General features: G+C 54.6%; 2 protein-coding genes across 2 annotated transcripts in view; both read left to right on the forward strand.

Moving 5' to 3' along the window:
* Positions 1-19178, forward strand: part of NEURL1B (neuralized E3 ubiquitin protein ligase 1B) — a 292908-nt gene that overhangs the window by 147747 nt on the left and 125983 nt on the right. The gene's annotated exons all lie outside the window — the stretch shown is intronic.
* Positions 767-19178, forward strand: part of ERGIC1 (endoplasmic reticulum-golgi intermediate compartment 1) — a 100725-nt gene continuing 82313 nt past the window's right edge. The window contains exon 1 of the mRNA XM_066342155.1: positions 767-919. Coding sequence (XP_066198252.1) covers positions 900-919 — 20 coding nt within the window. The 5' untranslated portion in view covers positions 767-899. The remainder of the gene's footprint in view (positions 920-19178) is intronic.

A 19178-nucleotide genomic window follows, 5' to 3' on the forward strand; every position in this document is an offset into this window, starting at 1 on the left:
TATGCTGACTTCGCAGAAGGAGACTGAGGCTCAGAGAGGTCTGTCCTGGGCCAAGTCACAAGCGAGGTTGCAATCTGCCTCTGAGACAACGTGCGCGCGCGTCCTGAATACCTTTGTAAAATGAAAACAGAGGGCTACCGGGCCAACCACACAGCGTTGGGAGACAGCCCTTACTAGGCGCCAGACACTGCACGAAGCCAGTCTCCAACTTTCTCATTTAATCCCTGGGAAAAAGCCCACCAGTGTCAACATCGTCTCTTTGCGCAGACTGTGGAAAGAGTCGGGGCTCAGAGAAGCCAAGTTTCTTTCCCAAAGAGGCACAGCAGGAAAGTGCCTTTTGGTAAAAATGTGCATCTTACAAACCTAGGACTGCCTGATCTCCCTTCACACACAGAGCTAGACGCTGTGCACAGCCCACATCTGGACCATTCTATTTAATAGTCACAACTCAAGAGACTTTTACAAATGCAACAAGCAAGAGGCTCAGAGAGGCACACGGATTTACCTCTCTCTGAGGGGGGGGGGAGGGAGGAGAGAGAGAGAGAGGGAGAGAGAGAAAACACGGAAACACGGGGGGGGGGCTTGGAAAGGTCGAATGCGTCTTTGAGGGCTCCCTTCCCCTCCGAGAACCTCAACCCCCCCCCCAAAGGCCCGCCCCTTCCCCTCCAGCCCGTGGGCCCCTTTAACCGGGCGGCGGAAGGGGCGTCCGGGCCGGCGGGGACCAATGGGCTGCGCGGAGCGTCACTTCCCGGCGGCGGGAGGCGAGCGGCGAGTGTCTGGGCGGGGGGCGGCGGCGGGGGCGGGGCGGCCGGAGGAGGCGTTGGCAGCCGGCAGGGACCCACGCGGCTCCGCGGCCCGCCCGGCCTGCAGCGCTCCCACCCCTTGGCGGCGACGGCACGATGCCCTTTGACTTCAGGAGGTGAGTGTAGCGACCCCCGGCCACTGGGAAGCCCCGGCTGCGGCAAAGGGGGTGCCCGGGCACGCCGCGGCTCCCTGCTGCCTGGTACGCAAAAGCGGCCCCCCGCCCCGTGCATGCCTCGGCAGGCCCTCGGGGACCTGGGCAGGCCGCCTGCCGCACACAAAGCCAGCGGGAGCTGCGGGGGACCCCCCTGGTGCAGCTCCGCACCTCCCTTGGCAAGGCCACCCACCTCGGGTCGTCCCGGGCCGCCCCACCCCTTCCTTCCGTGTGGCCCCTCCCCAGCCTGCCAGCTCCCCCGCGGGTCCTCACACTTCACAAACCGGTATCCCCCTCCCCCTATTCTTGGTCACAGTTTGCTACCTCGTCCATACGGGAGCACCCAGACTAACTCCTTCCTCCCCTCTACAGACCTCCTTTCCTGGACCCCACCCCAGTTGACAGGTGTGTCCTGGGTACCTCGAATGAGCCCCCAGGGATGGGCAGGGTCTGCAGCCCATCCGGATAGCCGGGCAGCTGAAGGGTTTTAGGTTACCATAGATAGGCTCAGGCTGCCCTGGCTGAGTAGAACAGGAGCCTGCACCCCCACCCCCCACCCCAGCCAGTCCTGGACCTGTGCTGTGAGTGTGGGGGCGCCATGGGGAGGGGATGAGGCCACGGAGCCTGGGGCAGTGCTGTGCAGAGGGCCCACTGGGTCTGGCCTTGGCTTTCTCCAGTCACCACAATGGGTCCTTTGTGGGTCCAGCCGCCTTATGGTCCAGGTTGTACTGGGCTAGGCCTTCTGGAAACCTGCCTGGGAGGGGGTCTCCACCAGCCTTCCTCTTGGGACATGGAGCCCCAGGGGGGATGCCCTGGCCTGGGGCAGCCACAGGGTAGGTGTTTGGCCAGGAAAACAGCTTTAGTGTAGGCAGGAGCTGAATTAGAGTCCTAGCTCAGCCCCCTCCGCTGAGCAGCTGACTACATTCTGAAAGTCAGGGAGCAGGGCTCTGGGTGCAGGCCTCCCCTTGGCTGCTCAGCTGGATGGCCTGGGCGTGTGTCCAAGCCCTCTCAGAATCTCCACATCACCACCTGCGGATGAGGGGCTAAACAGAGTCCTACCTGTGAGGACTGAGCACACACGAAGCTCCTAACTCAGAGCCTGCCTAGTTCAGCGCTCAGAAGTGGGAGTTAGTAGATAAGAAGCTTCTCGGTGTCATCTCCACATCCACAAACCAGGGATTCTGGTGGCACCTCGCTCCTCACCTGACTGCACCGCCCCTCCTTCTGGGTGCTCCACATCCACAAACCAGGGAATCTGGTGCACACCTCACTCCTCACCTGGCTGCACCGCCCCTCCTTCCGGGTGCTCCACATCCACAAACCAGGGAATCTGGTGCGCACCTCACTCCTCACCTGGCTGCACCGCCCCTCCTTCCGGGTGCTCCACATCCACAAACCAGGGAATCTGGTGCGCACCTCACTCCTCACCTGGCTGCACTGCCCCTCCTTCCGGGTGTGAGTGAAGTGACCCCCACGGCAGGTGGGCACGGTGGGGTGTAGGCTTTGGAGAGGCCATTGGCCTTGGGTCTCTTAGCACTGGCTGACGTGGTACTCCAGCGTGTCTTGAGCACTGATGCCATCTTGCAAACATCTGCCAGCTTCCTGCCCCTTCCACGCAGCCCTGAGGCTGACACCAGGGTCTCAGACAGACGTTTGCAGACTCAGGGCAGTTTCGAACAAGGAAAGCCCCTCTGGTAGAATTCAGGGGTGGTCCTCATCCTGACGTTAACACCCGGGCTGTTCGAGCTGGGGTTGGCACAGATTCCTGGCTCCACAAAGCGTCCCCTTGCTCAGGCTGGGAATGCCTGCCCCTTTTGCCATCCTCATGCGATTCAATGATTTTTTTTTTTACCTTGGGGGAAATCACGGCTTTTGGTCATGTACTCCCTTCACTCGGTGCCTAATCCCCCCATTTTAAGAGGAGAAAGTTGAGGTTCCAGGGCTGAGGGTCTTGCCCTGGACCACACGGCTGCTAGATTGAAGGGTGGGCCAGGGTCCCAGGTCACGCAGAGATCCTGACCTGGTGCCACTTGAGTTGGAGGAGTGTTCAGTGCCCGGGGTGTGTGTGTGTGTGTGTGTGTGTGTGTGTGAGTGATGCAGCATTTTAGTCAGCTCACCCCCTACAGTGGGTTCAGCACTTTACGTTCCCACCTTGGAGGGTGCGCCATTTATGCCCAGTACCCTGTATTAACTCCATCATCCCAGACACCCTGCTCCTCTTCAGTGTTGACTTATCAAATGTTTACTGTGCTCCGCCCTCTGCCACGTGCCCCACGGTCTGACCTGGGAGTCATGTGGCCCTGTCCTCTCAGCGTGGAGGGGAGAAGAGGGGTGGGCATAGGGCATTCACCCTGGAGTGGGGGGGTGTGGGGGGGCACTCACCACTGTACAGGCACTGTGGAGTGCAGTCTTGACATCTATCCCCTTGTCCCTTGTGAAAGGGAGTTGTCATCTCATTTTAAATCAGAGAAAGGGGGAGACTGCCCAGGGCCCTGGTGAGCAGGTGGAGGTGGGACTTGAACTTGGGACTGTTAGTTTCGAAGCCTTAGCTGTGGAACAAAAGGGAGTATTTGGAGGGTCCTACAACCCTGTCACATCTCTTAAGAACCATGAGGACTAGAGAGGGGCATACTTGGATTGGGCCCCCTCCCCTACTTCAAGGCCTGGGAGCGACCCAGGCGTCCTGCTCCGTTTGCTCCTTTAAAACCAGATGAGGAGGATTTTGCCCTTCTCTGCTCCTCGTCTCCTTGCTGTCTGTGGTCCCTGGGCAGCGTCCTCCGTGTGTCCTGTCTGTGAAAAGGGATGAGAGCCCTTGAGACGATTTGTGGAGACGATTGAACGAGATAATGTGTGTACAGCCTGTAGAAACATTTTGGCCCCTGTTTTCATTATATTTCCTCACACTATATAATCCACTTAATTATTACGCTCATTGTCTTTCTTTCTCCCATTAAACCTGAGCTCCCCAGGGCAAAGATTTGTATCTGTTTTATTCATTGGTAACTCCTAGACCAGTGCCTGGGCCAGGTCTCTCTCCACCCGGCAGGTTTTCAGCTCTTGGTGATTTCCCCCTTTCTTTCCTTGAGTGTGCTGTCAATTGTTGGGGGTAGGGAAGGAGAGAGAGTGCAGAGGGAGGGATCCTGGGCCTGCAAAGATTACCTGTGTTTGCTTTGCCTCTGCTGCATTGTTTAATTTTCGACTGAAGGCGGTTCTTGTGGGACCTGGCTTGTGACCCAGATCCGGGAGTGCTGTCCGGGACCCAGATCCAGAGGTGCCCAGTTCCTGCTCCTCGGAGAACGAATACCACCTGCTGCCTCTTGCGCAGCCTGGGCTGGGTCAAGGGGGCAGTTCCTGCAGGCCAGGCCCAGGGGAGCCTGAGCATGCTTTCAAGGAGGCAGAGGTGGCCAGCTCCCCCCATAGTGGGGCCCCCCCTAAGTTAAAACCCCAGCAGGGGTCTCCAAACTTTTTACACAGGGGGCCAGTTCACTGTCCCTCAGACCATTGGAGGGCTGCCAAATACAGTGCTCCTCTCACTGACCACCAGTGAAAGAGGTGCCCCTTCCAGAAGTGCAGTGGGGGCTGGATAAATGGCCTCAGGGGGCCGCATTGCAGCCCGCGGGCCGTAGTTTGGGGATGCCTGATCTAGGGTGTGCTGCTTCCCTGCACTGACCAGCTGTGTCCTGTGGCAGTTGACTTACCTTCTGGGAGCCTCAGTTTCTAAATTATTAAAGTGGCTCATAACCTTCACTGACTGACCAGGAAGGGTAAATATAGGGTCAAATGGGATGACCCCTACGTCATTTGTGGGACCAAGGGCAAAATAAAATGAAGAACCCCTTGTGGGAAAGTGTTAAGAATTTGAGAATGGAGACAGCAGACCGTGAAGCTAAGCAGGGACCCTTTGGGGCATGGGACCCTGTGTGTCTGCTCAGGTCACACGCCTGTAACACCAGCCCCCCTGCAGGGATGCCTGCTCGGGCCTTCTGTCCCCTCCAGGGGACCCCAGCCCTCCGGCTCTCAAGGAATCTCGAATGAGATTTCCAAAACTGGCCTGATTTCTTCATTTCCTGGTTACGGCCTTCAAGCAGGGGTCCATTGCTTTGGGTTCACATGTGAATTCCTTAGTTTCCTGTGCGGGTGGGCCTTGCCTGGGGCGTCCCCCTGCAGACCCTGCAGCAAGCCAAGCCCCGCCCACCACCACGTGGGGATCTGAGCTCGGTTACTCTCAGAGGGTTGTAGCTGACTGGAGTGCCTGCATGTCCGCCCATTCCAGAAAGAACTCGGGGAAGCTGACCAGAACACAAACTTGATGACAAGTTAAAAAAAAATTTTTAATAGACTTTAAAGATTGAATCTAATAACGATTAGACCATAGGAAAGTTATGCGAATTTATTGAACACTTACTATATAGGTCCTGGCCCTGTTGTAAGGGTCTTGCATATATCACCTCATTTAATCCCCCCCAAAAACCCCATTGGGCAGACTGCCGTCCCCCCACTTCATAGATGAGCCCATTGAGGTGCAGAGTAAAGCAACACGTGGGTGGGCCGCAGACACTGGGGTTGCAATGCTGCTGTCTGGCCCCAGAGCCCACTGGTGACCTGTGGGCTCATCTCTAAAGCTTTCCCCCAAGTTCAAAGACACTGAAACCTCCTCTAATTGGATTCATTGACTTTCTTGTCACTAATCCTTTCTTAACAGTGTTCATGAAGAAGCTTCAAGTCATCAACCTTTTCTTTTTCTTTTTTTCCCTACACTAGCCATGTGTGGTCTGCCTCCCGATTCCGAAATTGTCTTGAAAGACCCCCGTTGTGCCTGACCTGTGGTGGTGCAGTGGATAAAGCGTCGACCTGGAATACTGAGGTCGCTGGTTCAAAACCCTGGGCTTGCCCGGTCAAGGCACATATGGGAGTTGATGCTTCCTGTTCCTCCCTTCTCTCTCTCTCTCTCTCTCTTTTCTTCTCTCTCTCTCCTTTCTAAAATGAATAAATAAAGTCTTAAAAAAAAAAAAAAAGACCCCCGTGGCGGTCTCATACTGATTTAGAGCGTCTCACTCAGGACGGTCCGGAGCGTGAGTTGACGTGCTCATCTGGACCCAGGCTGGGATGGAAACCCTCTCCGGAGGCGGTCTGGACCCCTGGCCGTGCCACCCTGTCTTGAGATGGGGCTCCAGCCCCCTGTGGCCTCATCCAGCTCCATTCCCTTCCCCGTCTGGTAAACCAGGGGTCCCCAAACTTTTTACACAGGGGGCCAGGCCAGTTCACTGTCCCTCAGACCATTGGAGGGCCGGACTATAAAAAAACTATGAACAAATCCCTATGCACACTGCACATATCTTATTTTAAAGTAAAAAACCAAAACAGGAACAAATACAATATTTAAAATAAAGAACAAGTAAATTTAAATCAACAAACTGACCAGTATTTCAATGGGAACTATGCTCCTCTTACTGACCACCAATGAAAGAGGTGCCCCTTCCGGAAGTGCGGTGGGGGCCGGATAAATGGCCTCAGGGGGCCGCATGCGGCCCGCGGGCCAGGCCGTAGTTTGGGGACCCCTGTGGTAAACCCTTCATACTTGATTCTGGAGTTGCTGTAGGCGATGTCCCTCAGGCATTTGGGGTGAGGCTGACCCTCTGTATCACCGAACCTCAACTCTGGCTGTACCGGAGGAGCTTTCCAAGTCACCAGACCCAGGCTGCGCCCCGGACCCAGCAGTCAGGATCCGAGGGTGGGGGGGCAGGTGTCCACATTTTCGAAGCTCTCGTTTGATTTCAGTGCACCGTGCAGACTGAGCAGACGGCTCTAGCTCCGGAGAGCTGAGAGCGGGCGGGGCCCGGGCCGCTGGTGCCTGTGCCGCTGGATGTGGGAGTAGGTCCTTGGAGGGGAGGCCGGGGATTGCTGTCTGGCCCCACCTGTCACTCTTGCGTGGCTTTTGGCAAGCCAGTTCCCTGTTCTGAGACTTCTCTCACCAGTCAAGTGGGCAGCAAGGGCGTAGCACCCTTAGACCAGCAGCTGCAGCATCACCGGAGCTTGTTAGACACGCAGTCTCAGTGCCCATCCCCCGTCGGAACCTAGGGTAACAGTCTTTTCAGGTGACTTGGATGCTCCGTAAGGACGCAGCCCTCCTCTGCGGGACTGACTAGACTTAGCGGCTCCCCGTCTGTGCTCTTCCATATATAGTGTCCCCCGCTTAGAGTGTTCCCCGCTTAGAGATCCACATGGGGCATGGGACCCTGTGTGTCTGCTCAGGTCACACATCTCGGCGCACACAACTAGGTGTGTGCTGGTTCCCAGAGCCCCCTGATGTACCTGAGGTGTGACCCAGCATATCTCTGAGGAGCTATTTCTCTGCACTTAAAGCAGCAATGAGATGCCCACTCAGCCTGGTGAGGGGACTTATAAAGCATTGGACCCTGTGTGTCTTAGAGAGCCCGCTTAGAGATCCACAGCACCGGCCGACTCACTGCAGGCTCTGAGAAGTCCTGCATGAACGCAGCCCGAGTCCGTTGGTTCAGCCCAGCTTTTGCCAAACTTCCTAAGTCACCCAGTTGCTCGTAAAGCGCTGGGTACCATTTCTCAGAATGTGGTGGTTTGGGAAGCAGCCTTAATTGGTCCTTTAAGGAAGTGGTAATTAGCCTAATTGTCTGTTGTCAACTTTAACATTTAGGTCTATTGATTTAATTACATTGGTTGTAGGTGCAGGAAAAGGACAGGACAGGACGGAACTTCCAACACTACTATGTATTCGCTTTTTAAAAGTCCCAACCCTTGGGAGAGGCGGGAAGAACTCGGGGTTGGCGCTCTGGACTGCCGAGAGCTTAGGGAATACGCAGAGGGCTTTATAAATCCCCTCACCAGGCTGGGTGGGCATCTCATCGCTGCTTTAAGTGCAGAGAAGTAGCCCCTCAGAGATGCTGGGTCACACCTCAGGTACATCAGGGGGCCCTGGGGACCAGCACACACCTGCCCGGCCACACAGCTGGACAGGCAGCAAGTTCCGTTTGAAATAATGGACTGAAGGTTCTGTTAAACCCTATTCCTGGAGACGAGAAGCTTGGCTGCTATTAATCTTAAGTCTAGTCACAGGTTCCCTGAAACACTGGGGACTGGTGTTGTGACAGCCCCTCTCCACGAAGTTAACTTTCCTCTCCTCTCTTGCATTTTGGCCTGGGGCTTGAATCTCTGGAGGAGGAAAGGACAGGGGGCGAACTGATGGTATTAGTAATGCCTGACCCTTCCCCAGCTTGCGGTGTACTGAGCGAGCACCGTGCTGGGTGCTGGGCATGTGATTGGACATAAAACTTGCCCTGGCCCCTCGAGATAGATATAACTATTGGAATTTTTATAATTTTTTTAAAAAAATTAAGATACAGTAAAATTGACCTTTTCTGCAGCGTACCCGTCGATGAAATTTAAGACATTATATCATGGAACCAACCCCGTAATCTGGATACAGAGCAGTTTCGTCGGCCCAAGAAGCTCGTGCTGGCAGGTTATAGTCCCACCAGTAGTTCAGTGTTTTAAAAATTATACAAAGAGCCTGACCTGTGGTGGCGCAGTGGATAAAGCGTCGACCTGGAAATGCTGAGGTCGCTGGTTCGAAACCCTGGGCTTGCCTGGTCAAGGCACGTATAGGAGTTGATACTTCCAGCTCCTCCCCCTTCTCTCTCTCTGTCTCTCTCTCCCCTCTCTAAAAATGAATAATAATAAAAAACAAAAATAGCCTGACCTGTGGTGGCGCAGTGGATAAAGTGTCAACCTGGAATGCTGAGGTCGCCGGTTCAAAACCCTGGGCTTGCCTGGTCAAGGCACATATGGGAGTTGATGCTTTCTGCTCCTCCCTTCTCTCTCTCTCTCATTCTCCCTCTCTCTCTCTCTCTTTCTCTCTCTCTCCTGTCTAAAATGAATAAATAAAGTCTTTAAAAAAAATTATACGAAGAACACTTGAGATCTGCCCTCTCAACAGGTGTTTACGGGACAAGCGTGAGCCTGTTCGCAGTGCACCTGTTCAGGTGCACGGGACAGTAGTGGGTAACTGTAGGCACAGCATGGTCCCCCAGGTCTCTAGAACTGACTCATCCTGTGGAACTGAAACCTCAGCCATTCATAGCAGCTTCCCTGCCCCCGACACCCACCACTCTGCTTTCTGTTTCTGCAGGTTGGACTAGTTAGAGATGTTCTATAAATGATACCACGGAATATTTGTCCTTCCCCACCAGCCTCATTTTCTCTTAGCAGGATGTCCTCTAGGTCTATCCGTGATGTTGCGCATGGAGTTTCTTCTTTTTTTTTGTATTTTTCTGAAGCTGGAAACGGGGAGAGACAGACAGACTTCCGCATGCGCCCGACCGGGATCCACCCGGCACGCCCACCAGGGGGCGATGCTCTGCCCCTCCGGGGCGTCGCTCTGCCGAGACCAGAGCCACTCTAGCACCTGGGGCAGAGGCCAAGGAGCCATCCCCAGCGCCCGGGCCATCTTTGCTCCAATGGAGCCTTGGCTGTGGGAGGGGAAGAGAGAGACAGAGAGGAAGGGGGTGGTGGAGAAGCGGATGGGCGCTTCTCCTATGTGCCCTGGCCGGGAATCGAACCCGGGTCCCCTGCCCGCCAGGCCGACGCTCTACCGCTGAGCCAACCGGCCAGGGCCGAGTTTCTTCTTTTTTTAAGGCTCACTAGTACCCCATTGTGTGTGTCTGTCACATTTTCTCTACCCGTTCACCCAGGCACAGACAACGAGGGTGTTTCTTCATTAGCGTGAATAACGCTGTGGGGGACAGGCAGTGCACGTATGTCTTCAGGATCCTGATTTCAGTTCTTTTGGATAAATACCCAGAGTCATGGGATTCCTGGATCACGTGGCCGTTCTATTTTTAACTTTTGAGGAACCTCTTTACTGCTTTCCACGGCGGCTGCACCAGTTTACATTCCGACCAGCGGCGCAGAGGGTTCCCTTCTCTCCACACCCTCGCCAGTGCTGGTCATCTTTTATTTTGATAGCAGTCAACCTGACAGGGGTGAGGCGACATCTCATTGTTTTGATTTGCGTTTCCTTGCCGACTAGTGATGTTGAGCACCTTTTCATACCTACGTTGGCCATCTGTCTGTGTTCGTTGGAGAAATGCCTATTCAAGACCTTTGCCTAGTTTCTGATTGTTTTTAGGTGTTTTTTGTTTTCTTCACTATGGTGTTGAGGGAATTCCTAATATATTTTGGATATTAAACCCCTTTTCTGATATGTGGGTTACAAATATTTTCTCCCTTCTCACTCTGTTAATTGTTTTCTTTTCTTTCTTTCTTTTTTTTTTTTTTTTTACAGAGAGAGAGAGTCAGAGAGAGGGATAGATAGGGACAGACAGGAATGGAGAGAGATGAGAAGCATCAATCATCAGTTTTTCGTTGCCACACCTTAGTTGTTCATTGATTGCTTTCTCATATGTGCCTTGACCGTGGGCCTTCAGCAGACCGAGTAACCCCTTGCTCGAGCCAGCAACCTTGGGTCCAAGCTGGCGAGTTTTTTGCTCAAACCAGATGAGCCCACGCTCAAGCTGGCGACCTCGGGGTCTCGAACCTGGGTCCTTCCTCATCCCAGTCCAACGCTATATCCACTGTGCCACCGCCTGGTCAGGCTAATTGTTTTCTTTATTCAGTTTTAAAGCAGAGAGCCGGGGATACCTGGGAAGTGACAGTCCCAGGGCACAGAGCTGGGGAAGTGCAGGACCTGGGCTTGGACTTGGTGATTCCCGAGCCAGGGCGCTCACCATGTTGCTGTCCGGCCTCGCTGATACTCGGCCATTACTGATATTCACGGTCCCCACTAGGCCTTCTCTCCCCGCCACTGGCCACAGACATGCAGAATTTCACCAAAACATCCCTTGTTGAGAACTCTGTGGGCCACTGGTGATATTTGGGCTGTTGTGATGTTTTGCTGGGACCAAGAGTACATTTCTGGTGTGGAGGAAGTGTCTCCAGATCTTCAGGGAGAAGTGCCACCTGGTGGGCTGGCCCTGGCCACCCCTGCAGAGTGTTCTGCGCTGGGCCCCTCCCTCCGAGGGCTGCCCATTGGGCTCCCCGGAGAACGTAATCAGGCGCCCTTGGAACGGACCCTCACGTTGTGCATATGCGGTCAGTCTATCTGGATTCAAATCTCTTCCCCATGTTTACCAGCCGTGGGACCCCGGACAGGACACTGCCTCTGTGAGCCTCGGTTTTCCTCATCTGCAAATTGGGGTGCTCATACTTTCCCCGCTGGACTTTTGTGAGCCCATGTGAGACGGGCTAGTGGACGCCCAGCAGATATGCTTAGGAAATGGGAATAGGTTTGCTGCCTCCTGGCCTTGCCCGGTGGCATGGCCCTGTGCCCCTCACCTGGCCCTGGGAGACCTCAGCAGAGCGTCCTCTGGTGGGTGGACAGGGTAAAACCAGGGCCTCTGGAGTTTGCAGGGCGAGTGCCTGCTCAAGTGAGGACCCCTGGGGAGGTTAGAACTGGAGTGGGCTCCCTAAGTGTCACACACATGGTGACTCCAGACAGATCAATAATCTGGTGGGAGAGAAGTGGTCAAATGGTCACACACCCAGATGCCCCAGGGCCCAGGCAGCTGCCTCGGGGTCGGGAAGGGGCCACTCCGGTCCAGACAAGGGGCTGGTTGCTCTCCATAGTCCCCGGCTTTTCAGAAAATGTGACTATGATTGGCAACCGCTTCTGGTTTCGTTTTTGTTGCACATCGTGCTGGGCCAAGCCAAAACTTGCTGAGCCTTGATGGTGGCCAGTGATGATGGCCAGTGGCTGGCAGCGTGCAGCCTGGGTGTCACGCTGGCTGGCCAGGGGGACGGGACTTGGGGCAGAGCCCATGGACTCTTGGGCGGTGGTCTGTCCTGGGAGCATGGACTGGGAGCCAGAGGCGGAGCAGTGAGGGACCCACAGGTTTGGGCAGAGGCAGCCTCGGGGCTCCCCTCCTCCTGATGGTGCCGGGATGGCACTGCCAACTTTGCTACTAGAACTGACATTCCCCTCCAGCAGGCCCTGAGCTGGCCAAAACCCAATTTGAGTGACACTCCCTCGCTCCAGATCCTTAGACACCTTCAGCCCCCAGGGTGTCTCTTTCAAGTGACTTCCCTGGGCTCTGTCGTAATTACAACAGTGCCCATACCAGCCCCAGTTCCCAAGGCCTCTCTTAGATTACCTCAGTTCCTCCTCGCCTCAGGTAGGAACCAGGTGTCATTCCCATTTACGTGATGAGGATGCAGGGCACAGAGAGGAGGACGGGGCTTGGCCAAGGTCACACAAACCGCGATGACGCAGCCGAGACCCGCGTGCACGTCTGTGATGCCAGGGCTGGCTTTCTTAACCACGGCTCGTGCCCCCCAGAGGGGAGGGAGCCTCATCGCCTCGATGTTCTTGGGGCCATTCCACCGACACCCAACCCATGTCAGCTGCCATCTACTTAGTTGTGTTTATGGTTTGTCGCCATGGAAACCTTGAATGGGGGCACCGCTGTGGCAGTGGAGAGGAGGCTGGCCGGTGACCCATTTCCTGTGTCGGGTGCTTCTCTGTGGGTGGAGCTTACTGCTGAGCCCCTGCTGGGGAGCGGGCAGAGGAGGGCAGAGGGGGGCAGAGGGGGGCAGCCCTCCCTGTGGGGAGCGGGTAGGGCTCTCTTCCTGCCTGTTCTCTGGCCCGTCTCTGGATCCCCGTCAACAGGCCAGGAGCTGGCAGTGGTGGTGGAGTCCTTATTCCCTGAACCTCTTTGTTGAGGGCCTACTGTGTGCCAGGCACTGTTCTAGAAGCTGGGGATGTAACACTGAGCCAAACAGACAACTCTTGTCCCCCCCTCACCTCATGGGACTTTTATTTTAGTTCTGGTATTTTGCTTCTCTCTCTCTCTCTTTAAATAGTTGTAATTTTGGAAAGATGTAGGTTTACAGAAAAGTTGTGAAGATGATGCAGCGACCCCCACCCAGTCTTCCCCATGGTTCACAGCATGCATTAGCACACCTGCCTAAAAAACTGACATTTGTGCCTGACCTGTGGTGGCGCAGTGGGATAAAGCGTCGACCTGGAACACTGAGGCCGCCGGTTCGAAACCTTGGGCTTGCCCGGTCAAGGCACATATGGGAGTCGAAGCTTCCTGCTCCTCCCCCTTCTCTCTCTCTCTGTCTCTCTCTCTCACTGCTCTCTCTCTAAAAAATCAATAAATAAAATATTTTAAAAAAAAAAACAAAAAAAACCCTGACATTTGTTGCATTATTTTATTATTATTTTTTGGTGGCAGAGACAGAGAGAGTCAGAGAGAGGGACAGACAGACAGGAAGGGAGAGAGATGAGAAACATCAATTCTCGTTGCGGTTCCTTAGTTGTTCATTGATTGCTTTCTCATATGTGCCTTGACTGGGGGCTACAGCAGAACGAGTGACCCCTTGCTCAAGCCAGCAACCTTGGGCTAAAGCTGGTGAGCCTTGCTCAAACCAGATGAGCTCGCACTCAAGCTGGCGACCTCGGGGTCTTGAACCTGGGTCCTCCACATCCCAGTCCGACGCTCTATCCACTGCGCCACTGCCTGGTCAGGCTCATGCATTATTATTATTAACGAAACTCCAGAGTTGACTTAGATTTCAGTTTTCCCCAAACTGGATCCAGTCCAACAGCCCACATTGCAGCCATTGGTCCCGTCTCCCCTGGTTGGGGAGAGTTCTTGTTCTTCCCGACCTTAGCAATCTTGGGGAGCCCTGTCCGGGTATCCTGTGGAGTGTCCCCCCCATTGGGGTCTGTCCTGTTTTCTCATAATTAGATTGGGTTATGGGTGGCGTGTCCTTCGCAGCGCACCCTGACACCCACGTGACCACACTGGTGGTGGTGACGTGTAGTGGCAGCGTCTGGCTTGCTGGGGTGGCCCCTGAGTCGATGGGCCTTTTCCTCACCCATGAACTGCCTTCCTCCGGGAAAGTGGACCACCAGCCTCTGCAGTCTGTGTGGTTTCACGTGACTTAACTGGCTCTTTCTGCTCCGTGGGTACAGGGCCCGCTGCACTGGGCACCGCGTATCAGTTCTGAGGGGGAGGGAGCTTCACGGCTCTGGGTGGTCTGACACCCCACCCAGCTTTTCCGTTACACCCGTGCCCTGTGACGGAAGAGTCACTAGCAAGGCCATAGGAGCCGCTCGTGAGAAAAACCTCGAAAGGACTAGCAGTATTTCTCCCAGCTCGGGGATGTGTTTTAAGGAATGTGTGTTGAGACCCGAGTCTTTTAGGTCCCTTAGGTCAGTGGTCCCCAACCCCCGGGCTGTGGACCGGTACTGGTCTGTGGGCCATTTGGTACTGGTCCACAGAGAAAGACTAAATAACTTACGTTATTTCTGTTTTATTTATATTTAAGTCTGAACGATGTTTTATTTTTTAAAAAATGACCAGATTCCCTCTGTTACATCCGTCTAAGACTCACTCTTGACCCTTGTCTCCTGATACATTTATTACATGATACATTTATTCGTACCACCCTAAAGGCCGGTCCGTGAAGATATTTTCTGACATTAAACCGGTTCGTGGCCCAAAAAAGGTTGGGGACCACTGCCTTAGGTAGAAGGGTGCTGGGGCTGTCCGTGCTAATTCCTGTGGACCCAGGAGGCGGCTGTTGGCTCCAGATGAGCCAGCATCTCCCCATTTTCTCCACAAGCTGAAACGTCTCTTGCCCTCTGTGGCCAGCCTTACCTATCACCTCCTTTGAAAAGCCCTCCCTGTTCCTGCGGGGAGGGGCGCCCCGAGCTGCACCAGGCTTTCCCAACAGCCCTCCCACTGGGCTGCCCGCCCTGGGTCCATCTGGCTCTGCCGCGTGCACCTCCCTTGTTCCCTTCCTGTCCCACTCGCTGTGCTCCCGGATATGGTAAGGTCACGCTCGGCTATCTTTGCAGCCCCAGCCAAGGACTGGCACACAGTCAGGGCATGGCAGTCCTGGGTGATGTGCTCAGCAGAGGCTGCGTGGCATTGTGGCTAAGCAACGGCTTTGAGCGTGTTCGACAGCCTTGGGTTCAAGTCTCAGTTTCACTACTTCCTAATTGTGTGATTTTGGATAAGACGCTTTACCCCTCTGGGCCTTGGCTGACTTATTGAGAGTCAAGCCTAACAGTAAATAGTACCTGGCGCCCAAGACTGTCATGAGGGTGAATTGAGGTCATCTCTGCAAAGCCCTGAGGACTGTGCCTGGCTGGCATCTGGTAGGTGCTCAGTAATTATTCATTACAGAATAAAGTATCAGGGTTTCCAGACTGTCAGGGAAGATTTCCGGATTGGCAGGAAATTGGGTTTGAGATGACTCTTTTATATTAGCCTAAATCAGCTAATTCCCACCAAGGTGAAAATCTCAGTGATTTAATGCAACAGAAGTTCATTTCTCGCTCCCGTACGGTCTCGAGGTGGGCAGGGGTACTCTGCCCGTTGCCGGTTCCCGGGGGCCCAAGTTCCGACCATCTCGTGGCTCTGTCCTCTTCCAGAGGGCTGGGTTGGGGGCCTGGGTGTGATGCCATCACTTCTGTCCTTGAACGGGGAACTGGCCTCCCCCTGTTCTAGGAGATGTGCTTTAGCTATGTGCCTAGGAAGCAGAGAAAAGGTGGGCTTGACATGTATGTCACCATCTCTGCTGTTGTAACTTGAGTCCATTTATCCACCTCTGGTACCATCTTCATAATATTGGGGTGTATTCCCAGACAATGTACGTTATTTACTTAGTAACTTTTCTTGTAAGTTGCTCAGTTTTTTGAGGTTAGCATTTTTAATGTAAATTTTTTATTTGTTGATTGATTTTTTTTTTTTTTCTGAAGCTGGAAACGGGGAGAGACAGTCAGACAGACTCCCGCATGCGCCCGACCGGGATCCACCCGGCACGCCCACCAAGGGTGACGCTCTGCCCACCAGGGGAAGATGCTCTGCCCCTCTGGGGCGTCGCTCTGCCGCGACCAGAGCCACTCTAGCGCCTGGGGCAGAGGCCAAGGAGCCATCCCCAGCGCCCGGGCCATCTTTGCTCCAATGGAGCCTTGGCTGCAGGAGGGGAAGAGAGAGACAGAGAGGAAGGGGGGGGGTGGAGAAGCAAATGGGCGCCTCTCCTGTGTGCCCTGGCCGGGAATCGAACCCGGGTCCCCCGCACGCCAGGCCGACGCTCTACTGCTGAGCTAACCGGCCAGGGCCTGATTGATTTTTTTAAATTTAGAAATTAAATTTAATGGGGTGACATTGATCAATAAGAGTTACATAGGTTTCAGGTAAACATTTCTAAAGCATTTGAACTGTCAATGGTGTGGTGTTAACATATTTATCCATAGAAGATAACTTGATAACCTCTTTGAACATGGAAAAGGAGTGTCTCCTGCGGTAAATAGATACAAATAATTGGGAGGTTGCTCAGCTGTAGCTAGCCGGTGCCTGCTGGGACTGCTGGGTCTGTAAATAAAGGGATACTAGCTAGGGGGGTGAGAGGCTGCCGACCGCATGGTACTGCCCCGAAACTTCCTCTCTAATGTCCTCGGAGTACTCAGATGGGCACTCAACAGGAACGCTGTGAAGTCTAACGTCGTTTAACCGCCAGGTTCCCTTGCTGCCCCGAAATCGCCCCAGGTCCCACCAGGGGCGAGGGTGCCGTGCTCTGGGAAATGTTGGCTTGGGGGCAACCAGCACACAACCTGTGCACAGACGGACCCAAAATCCGGTGCGGCAGGAAAGGTGGGTGAGAATCACCCTTTCACCTCGTAGCACTCACTCATAATCACTTTACAGTTTGCACCTTGACCTACGAGGGAGGGACGAATGGCGTCACTCTACCAATGGGGAAACTGAGGCCCAGAATAGAGCCTGACGCGTCTCCTCCCCCAGCACCGCAGGCTGGAGTGTTTTTCCCATCGTCCCTGGCTGCCGTCTCTGGTCAGGGAAGGCTTCCCCCGCCAGAGGCGCAGCCACACCGGACACGGACCGTCATGTATGTTCCTGTCGGGCCTCCCTGGTCGGCTTCGAGGAGCCAGGAAATCAGAAGGCGGCCCTGGGCATGCTTGGGAATTTGTCCCCTATTTGCTGGCCCCGTGGGTGACGTGAGATTGTCCGGTGACAGCATCCGTGGGAACTGGGTAGCTGCGTGCTGTTGAAGGGAGGGCGCCCCAGGTGTCAGACTGGTCTTCCTGACATTGTTTTGTGCTCTTGACTTGGGTGGAGTCCACCAGCGATTCGTTCACAGGACAGAGGAGTCCGGCTTCCTCTCCTGCCCCTAGTTCCCCTCCCCCGATGTCCCACACCCACCCCAAGTTACAACAGCACCGAGCCCCACCCATTGAAAACAGGCGGTATGCCCCGGATCTCTGGAGACATGGCTGAAAGGTTTTGTCATTTCTGTCGTGGGGACAGGGAGGCTGAGGCACAAGGAAGCAGAGTCTGTGTGTTCACTCATTCATTCACTCATTTATTCATTCATTCTTCCACCCATTCACTCACTCACAGATTTATTGGGATGGTTTTCAGGGAATAAAACAAGAGAGGAGAGAAGCAGGGAGGGAGGGCCCAGTCGAGTTGGAATCAGATCTGAAGTCTGTGAATATGGGGCTCCTGCTTCCCCCACCTCCCACCTCCCACAAAGCTTGGAATCCCCAATGAGATGGCCCCCGCCATGACCTGGCAGAGGGGTCCAGCTCCACCCAGACTGGGTGCTTTGTTGCCATACCTCTCTGTTTGGAAAATGCCTCTAGATTTTCTCCTGTGGGTATAAGTACATCAGAAAGGAATCGTTTTGCTAGCAGTGGAAATGGAAAATGTTTCCTATGGACTGTATCCCAGGGAACTGGGAAATCAGACATTGCTCGGGTCATGACCAAAGCGGGAGTGAGTGGCCGGCTGCCTGTCCTGATGGAAAGTGACTGAGTCGCAACCCCCCCCCCCCCCCACTAGCTCCACTTGCTTGAAATGGCACGTTCACTCCAGAATCAGAGGACACCTGCTATTTCTCTCCCACCCCAGCCTGGGGGTTAGGCCTGATTGTTTCCTTTTTTTTTTTTTTTTTTTTTTTTTTTTACAGAGACAGAGAGAGAGTCAGAGAGAGGGATAGACAGGGACAGACAGACAGGAACGGAGAGAGATGAGAAACATCAATCATCAGTTTTTCGTTGTGACACCTTAGTTGTTCACTGATTGCTTTCTCACATGTGCCTTGACCGCGGGCCTTCAGCAGACCGAGTTAACCCCTTGCTCGAGCCAGCAACCTTGGGTCCAAGCTGGTGAGCTTTGCTCAAACCAGATGAGCCCGTGCTCAAACTGGCGACCTCGGGGTCTCGAACCTGGGTCCTCCGCATCCCAGTCCGATGCTCTATCCACTGCGCCACTGCCTGGTCAGGCTGATTGTTTCCATTTTGAGGAAACAGAGGCCCGGAAAGGTTGAGGCCCCGGCCCAGAGTCACACAGCTGGCGAAGGAACAGAGCGAGCCTTAAACTCAAGACTTTCTCACCCCCAGGAAGGGATGTTTTCTGTTGGATCACCTGTCCTAGGCATTCCAGGGTCGCCTGTTTGCCAGATTCAGTTGAGCAGATGTGTTCTCTGAAACTGGCAGGCTTGTGTCCCTTCCCACCTGGGCCCTGGGCCGCCCCTCCCTCACCCCACCCGGCCCCACAGTCCCGTCCAGTTGGCCTGACGTGGGCCTGGGAATCGTTGAGGAAAGTGTCCTCAGCGATTTAGGGTCAGGTGAGCTGGGGAGGCCTTGAGGAAGGGACCCCCATTATGACTCACATGTAATTCTGGAACTCTGTACCACAGATCTTAATTAACAATCGCATGACAGTGACAAATGGGATTTAGGAGTTTAGAACGCCCTTAGAGGTTGTGTATGGTTCGGAGGCGATTGTTTTCTGTGCAGATGGGGAAGCTGAGATTCTGGGGGGCGGCCACTCAGCTGGGCAGGGGCTGCAGGGAGGCAGCTTCTGAACTTGAACCCCAGACTTGTTCCTAGTTTACCCCAGAGGGCACTGGCATCGTGCTGAGTGTTAGGTCCTCAGAGCCCTCTGGGTGAGAAGGCTGTGGGTTTGGACCCCTGGGTCCCTGGTGCAGAGAACTGGACCTGACCCATACGCTGCACTCAGACGTTTCCGGGAGGAGGGAAGTGAGAAGCCACAGGTGCCAGACAGTGGGGGTGGCGGTGACTGGAGGAGAGGCCATTCACTGAGCATCTCCTGGGTACCAGGCACAGCGCTACACCGTATGAATAGGGTGTCTC

This window comes from Saccopteryx leptura, chromosome 6, assembly GCF_036850995.1.
Source record: "Saccopteryx leptura isolate mSacLep1 chromosome 6, mSacLep1_pri_phased_curated, whole genome shotgun sequence".
Taxonomy (NCBI): Eukaryota; Metazoa; Chordata; class Mammalia; order Chiroptera; family Emballonuridae; genus Saccopteryx; species Saccopteryx leptura.